Below are 16,666 nucleotides of genomic sequence, written 5' to 3'. Positions count from 1 at the left end.
TACCTCCCTCCCCCCCCTCCCTCCCTCCCCCGCCGCCCTCCAGCTTTTTAATACACTCTCACCCCATTCTCTCGCTCCCCTTTGTCTCTCTCTTTCAATCTCGGGGTGTCAGTGCAGAAGTTGTAGGATTTGCTAACGCTGCATGAATTATTAAATCCCCTCCCTCGTCTTTTCACACGATCCCTCACTTTCTTAATTTTGCCCCCCCCCCCACCCCTTTGCTATTGTTCTCGTCTATTCAGGCACCTTTTTGAACTTTACCTCCATAGCGTGATACACTTTTCCTTTCCGCTCTGCTCTCTCTCCACGGTTTTGATTTACTTTATCTTATCTTTCTTTCACCCCCTTTCCTGTCATTCGCTCCCTCTGCAGAATCTGTGTTCCCCGCCTGCTCCGTCGCTCCCTCTACACTTTTCCCACCTCTCTCCGTCATGCCCTCCGTCCTCTTGCTCCACACACTCGCTTCTCTTCCTCGCTTTGTCTCTATTCCATACTCCCATCCTCTCTCTCAGCCTCCATCTTCCCCCCGTCTGCCTCTTCTTGCCCCCCCCCCTTTTTTTCTCTTCCCAATTGTATCCGGCCAATTACCCCACCCTTCTGAGTGGTTCCGGTCGCTGCTCCACCCCCTCTCCTAATCCGGGGAGGGCTGCAGACTACCACATGCCTCCTCCGAAACATGTGGAGTCGCCAGCCGCTTCTTTTCACCTGACAGTGAGGAGTTTCGCCAGGGGGACGTAGCACGTGGGGGGATCACACTATTCCCCCCCCCGCCCCGACTAACCAGAGGAGGCGCTAGTGCAGGGCACATACCCACATCCGGCTTCCCACCCGCAGACACGGCCAATTGTGTCTGTAGGGACGCCCGACCAGGCCGGAGGTAACACGGGGATTCGAACCGGCGACCCCCGTGTTGGTAGGCAACGCAATAGACCGCCACGCCACCCGGACGCCCGACCGTCCGCCTCTTCTCCCGTGTCTTTCTTTCTCTCCGTGTCTCTCTTACCTGCACACGCCGTTCTCGGGCTCCTCCAGGCCGAAGTGCGTGTCAAACTCCAGGTGGATGCGGGTCCCCGGTGGCGACAGCAGTCTCCAGGACAGGAGCAGGTTGCGGGGGTAGGAGTTGGGGTAGCGGGGGCTGGAGATGGCCCCACCCGCTGCTGTTACCAAGACACTCTCATCTTTGCGGTACATGTCTGTGGTGAGGCGATTGCTGTCTGTTAGTGGTTACAGCTAATCAGTTAGTTGGTCCGCGACTAGCAAAGTACTAACATATATATATATATATATATATATATATACAGGCTTGCACGTGTGCTTGTACAGACAAATCTACAAATAAATAAATAAACAGACAAACAAATGAATAAATAAATGAATAAATAACAAAAGTCATGCAGTGGATGAAGACATATAACACACATTAAGTATAAAATACATTACATTTAGTCAAAATGATGACGACGTGACTTCAACAAAGAAAAATACTTGTTCTTTTTTTTGGGGGGGGGGGCTTTTTCTCCCCAATTGTACTTGGCCAATTACCCCATTTTCCGAGACGTCCCAGTCGCTCCTCCACCCCCTCTGCTGATCCGGGGTGGGCTGCCGACTACCACATGCTCCTCCGATACATGTGGAGTCGCCAGCCGCTTCTTTTCACCTGACAGTGAGGAGTTTCACCAGGGGGACGTAGCGCATGGGAGGATCACGCTATTCCTCCCAGTCCCCCCCCCCCGAACAAGCGCCGCGACCAACCAGAGGAGGCGCTAGTGCAGCGACCAGGACCCATACCCACATCCGCCTTGACACGGCCAGTTGTGTCTGTAGGGACGTCCGACCAAGGCGGAGGTAACACGGGGATTCGAACCGGCGATCCCCGTGTTGGTAGGCAACGGAATAGGCCGCTACGCTACCCGGACGCCCTACAAAGAAAAATACTGTAAACACTTTGGCCAAGGAAAAGAAGTAGCATTTGTAGCATGTCACAGTAAAAACCTGAGTGTTAATTTAACTCTGAGAGTGTTAATTTAACTCTGAGAGTGTTAATTTAACTCTGAGAGTGTTAATTTAACTCTGAGAGTGTTAATTTAACTCTGAGAGTGTTAATTTAACTCCGAGAGTGTACAAATGGATCATTTTGGGTCCATTTGTACACTCTCAGAGTTAAATTAACACTCAGGTTTTTACTGTGTGGAAAACCTAAAGATTCTAGCACTGTAGGGGCCCTCCAGAAAAAAGTCAATTGGCCACTATGAGAGTAAAAGAGATCCTGAAATATCAACCTACAGCAGCAGCTTTTAAACCTGTACAAAACAACTGCAGTAAGGATCAGATCAGTCCAGCTGCTGACTGGGGTGGGGATCACCAGCATCATGGAGGTAGCAAAATCATGTTTTGCTCGAGATTCTGAGTTTTGATTCATGTAAAAAAAATTGTTTTTAACTGCACAACATAGGTACTTTCTCCTGAGTATGAGTGGAAGGTTTGCATGTCAAAAACTGAAAACACAAATACCCTCCCGCCCTCTTTCCCACAAGCACAAGCACACAAACACATGATTAAGTCTAAATGCACTCCCAGTCACACTCCACCAGATCAGCTGAAAGAGACAGCGCATTCACATGTCTGCACACAGAGAGAAAACAATCACTTTCAGAAGTCTGACTCCATGACTCGAGGCTATTGTGTGTCGGTGTTTGTGTGTCGGTGTTTGTGTGTGTGTGGTGTGCACACACAGTTGTCTGAGTTTGTGTGTGTGAACGAGAGGGAGAGAGTGAGAGCACACGTGGGGCTGTGTATGTACAACTGTGTGTGTTTATGTAAGTGCCTGCATATATATATATATATATATATATATATATATATATATGCAACACACACACACACACACACACACACACACACGCACACACACACACACACACATGTGTATTTATATTTGAGGACCAGTCAAAAGTTTGGACACACCTGATTGAATGTATGTTTTTCAAAATCTGGAATTGTTTGCCATCTCTGAATTTCTTTCAAAAACAATTTTATATTTAAACAATCTGGGCGTCTGGGTAGCGCGGGAGTCTATTCCATTGACTACCAACATGGGGATCGCCTGTTCGAATCCCCGTGTTACCTTCGGCTTGGTTGGGCGTCCCGGATGTGGGTATGTGTCCTGTTCACTGCACTAGCGCCTCCTCTGGTTAGTCAGAGCGCCTGTTCGGGTGGAGGGGGGGCTGAGGGGAATAGCGTGATCCCCCCACGTGCTACGTCCCCCTGGCAAAACTCCTCACTGTCAGGTGAAAAGAAGCGGCTGGCGACTCCACATGTATTGGAGGAAGCATGTGGTAGTCTGCAGCCCTCCCCAGGTCGGGTGGAGCAGCGACCAAGACGGCTCGGAAGAGTGGGGTAATTGGCCGGGGGGAGGGGGTCTGGGCGTCCAGGTAGCGGGGCGGTCTATTCCGTTGCCTACCGACATGGGGATCGCCTGTTCGAATCCCCATGTTACCTCCGGCTTGATCGGGCATCCCTACAGACAATTGGCCGTTACTGTGGGTGGGAAACTGGATGTGGGTATGTGTCCAGGTCGCCGCACCAGCGCCTCCTCTGGTCGGTCGGGCCGCCTGTTCGGGGGGGGGGGGACTGGGGGGAATAGCCTGATCCTGCAACGCGCGAACCACAGTGAGAGTCATTGTCTCCAAATGGCGAAAACTTCAACAGTGGTGAATTTTCCCAGGACCAAAATTCCTCCAAGAGTGCAGCGACAACTCATCCAGGAAGTAACAAAAGACCCAGGACAACATTTAAATAACTGCAGGCCTATAGCCTCAGCTAATGTCATCGTTCATGACTCGACAACAAGAAAGAGACTGGGCAAAAATGGAATTCATGGGAGAGCTGCAAGGCGCAAGCCACTTCTTATGAAAAGAAATACTAGTGCTCATCTCACAATTGCACGTTGGTGACCCCCAAAACCTTTTGGGATAACGTTCTGTGGACAGTCGAGTCAAAAGTGGAACTTCTGGATGACATGGGTCCTGTTACGTCTGGCAATAAGATCATCATACCAACAGTGAAAGACGGTGGTGGTAGTGTGATGGTGTGAGGATTGTTCGCCGCATCAGGGGCTGGAAGACTTGCCATCATTGTAGGAACCAATAATTCTGCTCTCTACCAGAAACTTCTGAAGGAAATGTCCGGTCATCAGTCCATGATCTGAAGCTGAAGCTTAATTGGGTTATGCAACAGAACAATGATCCAAAACAAAAGAGTAAGTCCAATCCAGAACGTCTCAAAGGAATAAAATTAAGGTTTTAGAGTGGGCTAGTAAAAGTCCTTACTTGAACCCCACTGATATGCTGTGGCAGGACCTTAAACCAGCAGTTCATCATCCAAAACCCCCCAATGTTGCTCAATTACAGCAATTCTGCAAAGAAGAGTGAGCCTCAATTCCCCCACAGCAACGTGACAGACAGCTCTAATTATAGGAAGTGTTTTGTTCCAGTTGTCGCCGCTAAAGGTGGCACAACCAGTTGTTAAGTTCAGGGGGACAATTACCTTTTCACATGGGTGATATGGGCGTTGGGTAACTTTTTACTTCAATAAATGAAATGATCATTTAAAAACTATTTTGTGTTTGCTCCGGATTCTCCTTGTCTTATATTACATTTGATATGAAGATCTGAAACCGTTCAGTGTGACAAATATGAAAAAATAGAGGCAATCAGAAATACTTTTTCATGCACTGTGTACTACCGTATTTCCTGGTGTAAAAGCCCGTTTTTATATTTTTAATTTTTTTTTTTTAACTTGTCTGACTGGTCCTGCGATTTATACTCCAAAGCGATTTATACAATGTACTTTTGTAGGACGAATACGCTGCATTTCTTCTACGGCCACTAGATGGCACTGTTGATGGCACTGTCTGTTTATCCGTGCACGTTCCAATACAATGGGCTATGCCTCGCTGTCAGTGTATTCTGCTGGGCAAACAGCCCAAAAACGTCGTTTTATTCCTCCCACCAAAAACAGGATACACAAGCACGTCGCATGCTAACTAGCAAGCAGCTAACCGTGTTCCCCAACCCCCCCCCCCCGCCCTGGGAACTCTCGTCTCGCGAGGCCCGTCTAACCTCAACTCCTCAAGGGCCTGCAGAACAATAAGGTGAATGTCTCAAGTTCTTATCTGCAGCCGCCAAAATTTATACGCCGAAGCGACTTACATAGGTTTTTTTTCCTCGCAACAACACGTTTTTTTTTTGGCTGAGTGCGACTTGTACTCCATCGCGACTTGTAGTCCAGGAAATACAATGTGTCTGCCTGTTTGTGGTATGAGCGCACCGATTCATATAGCACATCCATGGTGCCCATGCCACAGAACGGTAGAGGCCACGATTTGGATTCCAGATTAATTCCATTTGCTCACTTCCAGATGATCATGTTAGTGTTGTGTTTCCTCCTTCCCTAGCAGCGACCCCCTCCTTCTCCATCCTCTGCACCGTCATTTTCTCCTACTCGCTCTCCCCACTTGTCTGTCCTACCCCCACAGCGTGTTTGTTTAGAGAGAGAGAGTGGGAGAATGTGTGTCTGTGTGTGTGTGTGTGTGTGAGGTGAGAACTAGTATTAGTAGTCAGTGTCAGTGCTAAAACAGCTTTATTCGGGACATCTAACGACCAGCGTGTCAAAAACCGGACTAATACAAGCAAGCGCACTTAAATCTCAGACTCCGCATCTAAAGCTATCTTTAGAGTCAGTGATGCGGCCTCAAACCTTGGCTTCGCACCTTCCTCTCTGCAAACCAAAATGGAGTCTTAGCACACAATCCCTGACCCCAGGTCGAGTATGTGTGTGTAGCAGACCGCAACAAGTAGTTCTCTGATTGTGTAAAGGTCAGATTCACATAGCCATACCCGAACACACACACACGCACACTCACACACACACACACACACACACATAGAGGCTAGGTCAGTGCAGTAGCAGTAGAGGGTTAAAGGTCATGTACACAAACACAAATAATGAGATGAGATAAAGATGAGCACACAAAAAAAGGGCCATTCCCGCCCCAAGACAGTATTTTTTTGGAATTTTTCAGACAAGTCTCGTGTAAAAACTAAAGGTATTTGCACAATCTAACCCTAACCCTAACCTTACACTAGAACTACTTCATGCTACAACTCCCACTGCACGCACAACATTTTCCGTCTCGTGAAAGTAAGCGAGTGCAGAGAAGAGTTGTCTTCCGTGCATGTGCATGTCTGTCTGTCTTTATAGCAACAGCAGATTGGCATGATGTCCAGACCCAGCAGGTTTGATTTATAACTTCATTCACTTTATGTTTGAGGAGTTTCTGTCCAAAATGAGATTTCCTTTGAACGGCCGTCAAAACACCGGCCATTTGTTGTGGATATAAACACGAGAGCTTTCTTAACATAAACACGAGAGCTTTCTTAACATAAACACGAGAGCTTTCTTAACATAAACACAAGAGCGTTCTTAACATCAAAAACGGAAACACAATCCTAATGATAATTATCAACCTTGACCGTCTCACTGCCCCCGTTTTTTTTTTTAAATGGAGACAGGTCAAATACCCTAGTTGGAAAAAAATTGTCTTTACTATTTCACCCTTGGGGCATCCTCACGATCAAGGAAATAATAGGACGCACACACACACACACACGCACACACACGCACAAACACACACACAAACACACACGGAGTTGCAGAGGGCCAGGCTGCATGCTGCAGTGGGCTGAATGGGTTTATTTTGCCAGCCCTACAAATGTGAGTGTACCTGACTGACTGACTGAGTGAGTGATCAGTTTGACATGATTGGGCCTCTTGATCACGTGACCAACAACATCGCTGAAGTTATACGATGGTTGATGCTAGATCTAGCGGGGTGTAGGCACAGAAGTAGACGTGATTGGTTGTTAGTTAGGGTTAGGGTTTAAACTCTTTTTGAATTTCCATTGCTAGCAAGCGTTAATGTTAGCTATCATTACAGTACGGTCTGGCAATGTTAAGGTCAGCTGTAAGCTAGCTAGCTAAATGTTTCAGTGCGCATCGTTTGTTTCAAGTCAGTGCGCTTCGAGGTCCCGCGCTGTCTATTGGCCGACGCAACAGCCAATCACGGCTACTTCCGTGCCTACACCCCGTTGGCTCTAGCATCAACCTTATACCATTGGTTGGCCGAGCGCACAGTTAAAGCTCCCCGAATAACAACCACTCTGACAAAACACTCGCTGGCCAATTCAGTCGCGCGGCTTTGGCGGCCGCTAAACCTGCACAAACAAGACAAGAGAAACAAACGAACGTGTAAACCTCAAAGCACCCGCAAAAGGTGACGTGCAGCTGTGCTTGGTGCTCCGGTGCTATGTGCACATATTTAAATGAGGTAATATGCATACATTTGGCGCGAAACTGGTCCCTTTCTATGCAAATGAGGCTCACTGCAATAGGCAGATGCAGGTAGAGTGTGTCTTCAGAGAGCTGGGCGGAACGGACGCCCAGGCTTCCCAGTGACCAGGGCGGCAGGGACCGTAGCCAGGCGACGGCATGCCAGGCGGGCTCATGAGAGGGCACTGCGACGGAGAGAATATCCCCTTCTTGATTTAACCGAGACCGAAATCATTCACAGATACAGGTTGCCAGGTTGGTACAGGTTGCCAGGTCAAACAATTCTTTCTATATTTGATGACATCCAGGATGCCAATGAACCTGCCAACTGTGTTCTTGGCACAAAGCCACCGTGTGTACTTTGCCACAGGGATATAACTGCAATCAGTCACAAAACAAGGGCAAGTTCACTCGGCCGCAAAACTTAATGGGTGCGTTTGCGCTGTAATACCATTAGTGTAACACCTTCTGTGAATCGGGCCTTGAGACGGGGCAGATAGCGGGTGCAAGTGTGAATCGGCCTGTCAGTACCGAGTGAGGCTTAGACAAACGAGCGGCACCCACGGATAGAAACAGATGGAAGAGGAGGGGGAGTTAACAGATCATTAGGACAGTCATGATTACAATTAAATTATCTCATCTTTCAAATCAAACATCCCAAGATATGAGTGGAAAACAACTGCATTTATAACCTTTTTTCTTTTTTTTTACTCGAACATCTCAAACATAGCTTAACCATGTCGTGGGGATATGCTACTTCAGTACATGTTTTCCTTTTTTTTTTTACTCCACTCTTCCGAGCCGTCCCGGTCGCTGCTCCACCCCCTCTGCTGATCCGGGGAGGGCTGCAGACTACCACATGCCTCCTCCGATACACGTGGAGTCGCCAGCCGCTTCTTTTCACCTGACAGTGAGGAGTTTCACCAGGGGGACGTAGCGCGTGGGAGGATCACGCTATTCCCTCCCCGAATAGGCGCCTCGACCGGCCAGAGTCGCCGCCAGTGCAGCGACCAGGACGCATACCCACATGCGGCTTCCCACCCGCAGACACGGCCAATTGTGCCTGTAGGGACGCCCGACCAAGCCGGAGGCAACACGGGGATTCGATCCGGTGATCCCCGTGTTGGTAGGCAACGGAATAGACCGCTACGCTACCCGGACGCCCTTCAGTCCACTTCAACAACTAATATTACTGGGACCACTACAGAACATAGCAGATGGCCATATGCAGGAATCCACATTATAGACAGTACCACTGGCCCTGGAACTAACTGGCCACACCTTCATACATTGACCATATACGGTGCAGCCATACACGGGGTTCTGACCTTCCTTCTTCTTTTCCAGGGGTGTGTGTAGTTTTGGAGACAGGGCTGCCTGTAACTCGAGGATACAGCAGCCAGCACACTTGGGAGATGATGCTGAAGGTTTGGCCCATTACTGCACCTCATTAGTTTACCTCCCTCATCCCCCTCCTCTATACCTCCCTCTACTTCATCCCATGTGTTCCCCTCTTCTTTCTCATCCCCCCTTTCTTGGCCTACGTCAGCCTGTCTGTCCCACCGCTGCCTCGGTGCTCTTGTGTGGATGAGATCTCGCCCCGTCACATCTGCAAACAGAGTTTCGCCTTTCCTACGGGGACTCCGAAAGCATCCATACTATGTGTGTATGCATAGTATGGCGCTTGTATGTATAGGTGTATATATGTGTGTGTGTGTGTGTGTGTGCGTTTTTGTGTGAGTGTTTATAAAGTAATTCTTCCGCTCTGTTGATCAGAGGTCTGACTGTGTGGGATCACTCAGCTGTAAAAGTGCTTACGAGTCAGGAACGCTCCCCTGCTAAGGTCACTAGGGAACAGACCGCTATATGCATGTGAAGGAGTGTGTGTCTGTATGTGTGTGTTTGTGTATCGGCATAACATTTACATTTCTGTCTATATGCCTGGATTTGGCCTCCTACAACGTGAACATGCTTGGGGAGTTTCTCCTGCAGCGTGTCGATGCAGCCTCTCTCTCATTCTGCTGTTGTTCGGCCGGGCGGGCAAGCGAATAAATTCCCTTTAACACAGAAAAGGCTTAAGTGATGTCATTTCGCTCGTTCATCGACTATGAGTAAACGATGCAGTAGTCCCTTTGTTTCCAACTCCTGGATAATTTGCTTGCTTTAAGCCTGCAGTGACAAGGACGGGGTTAAACTGATAAGGATACTGTAGTTTTGGGTGCATCTTTGATATATATATATATATATATATATATATATATATATATATATATATATATATATATATATATATATATATATAATTGTGCAATTTGTGCATTATTTTAAAAAGTATGACTGCTTCTGATCAGCTTCTACCAGCGGACATCAGCCCTGCTCCTGGAGCGCCACAGCCTTGCCGGGTTTTCGCTCCAACCCTCATTTAACACACCTGATTCTACTGATTAGCTACTTAACAAGACCTTGACTCATTGAATCAGGCGTGTTGAATTCGGGTTGGAGTGAAAACCCGGCAAGGCTGTGGCGCTCCAGGAGCAGGGTTGGTGACCACTGTACAGACAGGGAATGAAGGCATATATGTGATGGCCTCTACTATTAATGTTCAAGGTCTGTAGCTAAAGCCATGACTGTACCTGAAAAGCCCCCATCTCTGTCTGTTACCCCGCAAGGCAGGAGGGATGTTAATGGGACTTTTGAAATATATGAAGGAATGTGAATGTGTGTGTGTGTCTGCAAATGCCCTCCATGACTATTCAAGTGTGCGTGCGAGTGCATGCGCCTACTAAGTGGGAAAATGGGGAAAAAAAAGGGGAGCGAATAAGTAGGAGGAAAACAATGAAGTGATTTAGCATGCAAATCGGCTAACGCCGACAGCCCCGAGCACTCCCAGGGGTGGCTCTACGGTTATATCTCTGACCTTATTATAAATCTTCCGGTGATGTCAAGACACTGCTGCAAATTAATGGAACCGATACATTTCATTTAGGAGCCTATTGAGAAAGGCCTGCACGGGAAGAGGGGGATTTTTGCAAATGCACGTCAGGATATGAATGAAGAGGGAGAGTGCCCTATCAAGGCTATTCTGGTCTGCACTTTAAAGCTTGATGGGTCTTCTTCTTCTTCTTTTTTTTTAAATCTTTGCAAATCCAAAGTGAATTGACATCAATACTATATGGCATAGGCGTTTCTAGCCCTTTTTTGGGGGTGCTGCAACACCCCTAAATTGAACCCCAGCACCCCTAAAATTGAAGAGATTTTTTATTTTTTACTGTATGTCCATGTTTAATAAGCTGAAGAAATGTCAAAACCATACCCAGTTTATGGTTTAAACGTAATATTTTAACAACAAAAATACAGCACCCCCCCATGCTTCGAAAATGGTTTGATCCACCCCCCAAAATGTATCTTGCCTGGCCGGCCAGCACTCTGGGTGCTCAGCACCCCTAAAGCTCTGAGCCTAGAATCGCCCCTGCTATATGGGGTGGCATGCTAACTACAAAAACTGAAATGGGATATTGTACGGTCAATATTTGCATGATTCTTGACATCGACTTTTGTGTTTTGCATCTGAATTTGCAAAACAACTCAAACACATTCACGTTGAAGAAAAATAAATTCTGCATTTCACAGATTTGCACACTCCATTCAGCGTTTCATGTCCCTGCTTTCATGATATCTTTATCAGCGTTTAATTGTTGCTGGGGAATAGGTTTATCCACGACTTCAGATACAGCCCTATGCCTGCTTGATTAGAAACACAAAGGGCTAAAGCCTTAAATTGGTTGCTGATAAACTGGAGGGATTAAAAGGTTTTTTTTTTTTTTTTTAGGGAGTTGTTCCTTATCCTATGTGAGGGTCTAAGGACAGGATGTTGTGTTGCTGTAAAGCCCACGGAGACAGATTTGTAATTTGTGATATTGGGCTATACAAATAAAATTGACTTGACTAATTTGATAATGTTGAAAATCTTGGCCTGCTTCCGGTGTGGGAAGATGGCAGTGCGAATCCACATGTGCAGCGGCCTCACCCAGTACCGTCCATGCAGTGTCTTTGTCCACGTCTGTGTCTGTTTGTCTTCGTTTGATGGCTGGGAGACCTGGCGCTGGATCGGTTGGAGAGCTTGGTCTGCTGCGTCCTGTGGGCCCAGGGACCACAGCCCTGCCTGGCGCTGTGCCCTGAAGAGGTAACATCGGGGGTGGTCTGACAGGACTCGGCAGCGGGGCAGGCTAAGCTAACTGCTAGCCCATGCAGACCAACAGTTCCGATAACACCGAGGGTGGTCTGGCGGAGGCCTCACCTAGCCTTGACTGTGTTGTTAGTGTCGTCTTGTGGAATGTAGGGAGGTGTGTCAAAAGTGTCTGGGTGGGAGAGCTAGCGTTGGATCTGCTAAGGGAGCTTGGTCTGCTGCGTCCTGTGGACCCAGGGACCACGGCCCTGCCTGGAGCTGCGCCGAAGATGATACACTGAGGGGGGTCTGACAGGACGCGGAAGCGGGGCAAGCTAAGCTAGCTGCTAGCCAATGCAGATGGCTGGTCCGACAGTCATCCTGGCTGGCGTTCGTTCTCCTAGACAGTGATTTATTTTATTTTTTTATTATTTAGTTTAGCTATGTGTGTTAGTTTGGGGGCTAGGGGAAACAAAGTTTCATTTCATTTCATGTGTGCAAGTGCATGAACTGAAATGACAAATACAGTGTTTCTGACTCTGATTCTGACTCTGACTCTGAGGTTGTGTTGTAAAAAGCCAGTCAGCTTACAGAGAATCCAAGTTGAAATCATGGTTTGTCCATTGGACAAAAATAGTACTTGGATTAAAGGTTGTAAATTTGCTCAGATTTTCTTTCAGATAAATTCAAACTTAGCATAGAGAAAATTAATGGCAGGAAGAAAATGCAATTTCAACTTTTGGAAGTCAGACAGGTCTACAAATCCTACTGTGTAGAATTCAATCTCAAGAGTCACTTAAAGCCAATGCATGCAACTCACATTGTGCTCCCTTATGGTGTAAATTCTAGCCCATAGAACTTGTGCAGCGCTCCTCGTCAAGCGATGACCCACGATGTGACTAGATAAAGCGTTTCCTAAACCGTGCCTCCACAACACCGTCTGCAACAAGCCACCATCCCTGACGCTGTACACGTAGGCAAAGAGACTTTACAGAAAGCAAAGTGCAGTCCCACTGAGACTCAGTTCTGTATTGTAAGTGCGGTGATGTCAATAGCACCGACAATATCACCCACAGGATGACTCACACTGCCAGAATTAGACACGCACACAACCAGGCAATGTCTGACAATAGCAATTAAACCGTCACACACCTGATATAACACTTAAATAACCGCATCGGCGATACTGTGTGGTTGTATACGTATGCACACATATAGTGCCAGTGAAATGTGTGTACTTGAGCATTTGTGTGTGTGTGTGTGTGTGTGTGTGTGTGTGTGTGTGTGTGTGTGTGTGCGTGCAAAATTCACAGTCTTGTCGCTTGAAAGTGCATGTTGCACAGTTTGCATTTGCGGGCATGTTGTCGCATCTGTATTTATAAAGTATGCGTGAATTCACACTAATTAAAACCGACTGTCCCACCTCCAGTGCTGGGGTGTGATGTTCTCCGGGAGATTTATTTCGGATTCAAGTGCCAATCACAGCCTCCCGACACAGCAGCCAGGGAGCACGGCGCGATTAAATAGGCTTGATAAGCGGAGGAATATTAGAGACCACAAAAGGAGAAAGATCCGGTGCCATTACTCGACACAAAAGTATGTAAAACTGTTAGAATAGGGGATGTAAAGTATAGGGATGGGAGGGGGAAAAAAACTTCTCAATCCACGTTTCAATTCCGTGCAAAGTATCTGTCCCTCTCCTACGTGACGGACAGCTTGCTTATGATACATTCCCTCAGAGAAACTCCCACAGGACGTTACCTATAATAAGACAACCCCATTTCCTACAACCGCCATCCCCAGTCTAACATTTCCTGTCTGGCTTTCATCTTCTCAAAATGAATTCTCATAAGCCCCTGCACCAGCTAACAGGGCACAGATAATACATTCACTCTGAGACAAAAGACAGCTCACCCGAGGAAAAGGCTCTGTGCGGGCAGGCCCCCCGTTCCTGGTGACTGGCATTTTAAGTCGCCGTCTCCAAGTCGGCGGAGGAGGAACGCATGTGGAATTTTTGCTCAAACGTAAAGACTTTTTTTTTTTGGCAACTTAATCATTCGCTCGGGTTTGTAAAATTCAACCGGTTCAGCCAGTGTTGATAATCCCCCCCCCCCCGGGCATCACACACAGGCACATGGGTGGACGCCACATGACCCGAAGACACGGAAACAAACCATCGATTCGATCAACGTTTTTAATTTTGTTTTGTGACTTGGAATCAAAAGCGAGGCCTGTGAGACAACTGACACCGTGTTTACAATCCCCAGCTAGCGTCGTGATGCGGGCTCAATAATCCAGGTGAGAACATCAAAGGAGGTGGAATCAGTTCATCTGGATACAATGTTTCCTGACGGATACGTTCCATCACTCAACTAGGTGGCATCTTCCCTCTAGACTGCCTGCAGGTGTCCCTGCGGTTCCAAACTAAACTCGGGTTAATGGTCACACCCGGATTTGCATATCAAACTGGTCATTATGCAGCTGTATTGCACTGCATTGTTTATAAGGGGGGGGGGCACCTGCAGTCAGCTTAGACTGAAGAGGCCACTTAGATGAGTGATGAAATGTATCTGTCGATAAACATTGTATCCAGATGAACTGATCCAACCTCCTCTGATCACCGGCTGGCGGCTTCATGATTAACTTCATTCCAGGGCTCCGCCCCCTCTGCCGATCCGGAGGAGGCCTGCAGACTACCACATGCCTCCTCCGATACATGTGGAGTCGCCAGCCGCTTCTTCTCACCTGACAGTGAGGAGTTTCACCAGGGGGACGTAGCGCGTGAGGATCACGCTACCCCACCCCACCCCCCCGACAGGTGCCCTGACTGACCAGAGGAGGCGCTAGTGCAGCGACCAGGACACATACCCACATCCGGCTTCCCACCCGCAGACACGGCCAATTGTGTCTGTAGGTACGCCCGACCAAGCTGGAGGTAACACGGGGATTCGATCCTGCGACCCCCGCGTCGATAGGCAACGGAATAGACCGCTACTGTTTTTAAGAGGCATCGTTTACATCCTACAATCGATGATGTCATTGCAAAACAAAACAAATGCTAGCTACACTTCTCAACGTCAGCAAAAGGAGGGGAGGGGGGAATGGTTGGCCATCGTGTACGTGTGTGAATAACAGCAGCTAATCAGATCAGACACCTGGCTCGGCTGCCCCTCACACAAACAGCAAACACAAACAGGAAGGCAGCTGCGGCCCGGCGATCTCTATTGACGCCTGGCGTCACCAGCAGCGTCCATGTCAAATGCTTCATGGACCGCGCGCCGGTCCGCTGCGATCGATGCGTCGTCCCCTGAGGACCGCGAGCGCAGCAACACCCAGCCGGGCTCGTGTTTCCTGCACGCATCAGTGCAGGAGTGCAAGCGCTTAAAGACCATTACGTCATTTCGATAACGACCCCCGGGCAACCCCCCTCCCCCTCAACCCCCCCCCCTCCCCCTCATATCTGCAAGTCGTGTTGTGCCCTAGCAAAAACATTATGATACTTTAGCTCCTTTTAAATGGACTCAACATATGATTGACTTTTATCATCACATAACTAGATACCCCCCCCAATAAATAAATAAATAAATGAGATAAAATAGAAACCGGAAGTAACAGGGCAATAGAGTTGACCCTGTTCTGACTCCGGCATGCAGTACCTGCCGCTGTCCGTCCCGGTTGTCTGCTGGGTTGTTTACTCATCTGGGTTTCGGAAAACAGTGTAAAACACTGCCCATTAGCACAAAATCTGCTACTAAACACCCCACCCACACACACACACACACACACAAACACACACACACACAAATCTGTGCTACTAATTGTGTGGGGTTTTGTGCATGGCTGTTTGTGTGTGTGCTTGTCTGTGCATCTGCTTCTGTGTGTGCAAGAGCATGCTTTGTGTTGTGCAGGTAGTTCATATGTGTATTCTTGTTTCTATACGCAAATACGTGTGTGTGTGTGTGTGTGTGTGTGTGTGTGTGTGTGTGTGTGTGTGTGTGTGTGTGTGTGTGTGTGTGTGTGTGTTTATTTGTATGCTGGCTGTGAAATGGAGGAGAAACTGTATTTTTTATGCCCACAGTCCTTCCTCCCCATGGGAAACAACCAGAGATTTTTTTCCCCTGTGGGTACACGTTAGCTCAAGCCTTGTGTGTGCATGTGTGTGTGTGTTTGTGTATCTCTTTCTCTCTGTTTGTGTGTGTGTGTGTGTGCACACGGGCAAATGTTTGTTTGTGTATATGTGTGCGCTGATATTGTAGTCTGTCTTGGTTGCAGTGGATGGACTTACCCTGTGTAGTTTGTATACAGCAGGTAAAGTGTGTGTGGTGTGTGTGTGTGTGTGTGTGTGTGTGTGTGTGACTGTGTTGCTTATCAGAGGTTGCTCTGGCTCCACTGTTTTGCCACTCATGACAAATCAGCTTTAAATATTCTCCTCTGATTCCCAGTCATGCTCACACACGCATGGAGGCGTGAAAAACACACACACACACACACACACACACACACACACACACACACACGAACACACACACACACACACACAGCCTGGGGCTGAATACTGCATGCCAAGGGGTGTCATCTTTGGTCAGCATCGGCCTCACCCCCACATCGTACCTCCTCTAGCTTTTACCCCCCCCCCTCCCCCCCGGTTCTCATCCATCCCCTCCACCCTGAGCCATCTTCTCCCCCCTCTGCTGCCTGGTGTGTTGCTTGCAGTTGTGTTAACTTAGCAGCTTTGTGGTCTTCATTTCGCTGAGACTGACAGCCCACATGTGCAGAATATTTCCAGACGGAGCGAAGTTAGCGTTGCCATTGTTTAAAAAGAAGAAGAAGAAGAGGATTATCGATGGAAACATCGACTGGATTATTGTTCTAAATTTGGGGGGAAACTGGACATTTGGCGAGAAGAGTTCTGCAGAAATGCGACATCTCTTTCCTTCGCCTCCTCCTCCTCCTCCTCCCTCTACTCCTGTGTTTTCACACTTCACCCACTCAGGGGTGACACTTTGGGGGAGGGGGCGGCGGTTTACGTCCCCTTGTTAAAACCATCCAGCTTCCGTCATGCAGCTGACTGCATGTATTTTCCATGTGCAGTGAAAACCTGAAAGGGGGGAC

At 48.0% G+C, this 16,666-nt stretch overlaps 1 protein-coding gene across 1 annotated transcript in view; it reads right to left on the bottom strand.

Annotated features, from left to right (window-relative positions):
* The window catches only part of LOC130133610 (platelet-derived growth factor D-like), a gene marked incomplete at its 3' end in the record, with an annotated part of 16,372 nt that extends 1,426 nt beyond the window's left edge, over positions 1 to 14,946 (bottom strand). The window contains exons 1-2 of the mRNA XM_056302064.1: positions 14,796 to 14,946; positions 1,004 to 1,214 (exon numbers count right to left, since the gene is read on the bottom strand). Coding sequence (XP_056158039.1) covers positions 1,004 to 1,214; positions 14,796 to 14,946 — 362 coding nt within the window. The remainder of the gene's footprint in view (positions 1 to 1,003; positions 1,215 to 14,795) is intronic.
* Between the last annotated feature and the right edge of the window lie 1,720 nt (positions 14,947 to 16,666).

Source organism: Lampris incognitus, unplaced genomic scaffold (genome assembly GCF_029633865.1).
Source record: "Lampris incognitus isolate fLamInc1 unplaced genomic scaffold, fLamInc1.hap2 scaffold_418, whole genome shotgun sequence".
NCBI lineage: Eukaryota > Metazoa > Chordata > Actinopteri > Lampriformes > Lampridae > Lampris > Lampris incognitus.
This window is presented reverse-complemented; position numbering and strand designations above follow the sequence as displayed.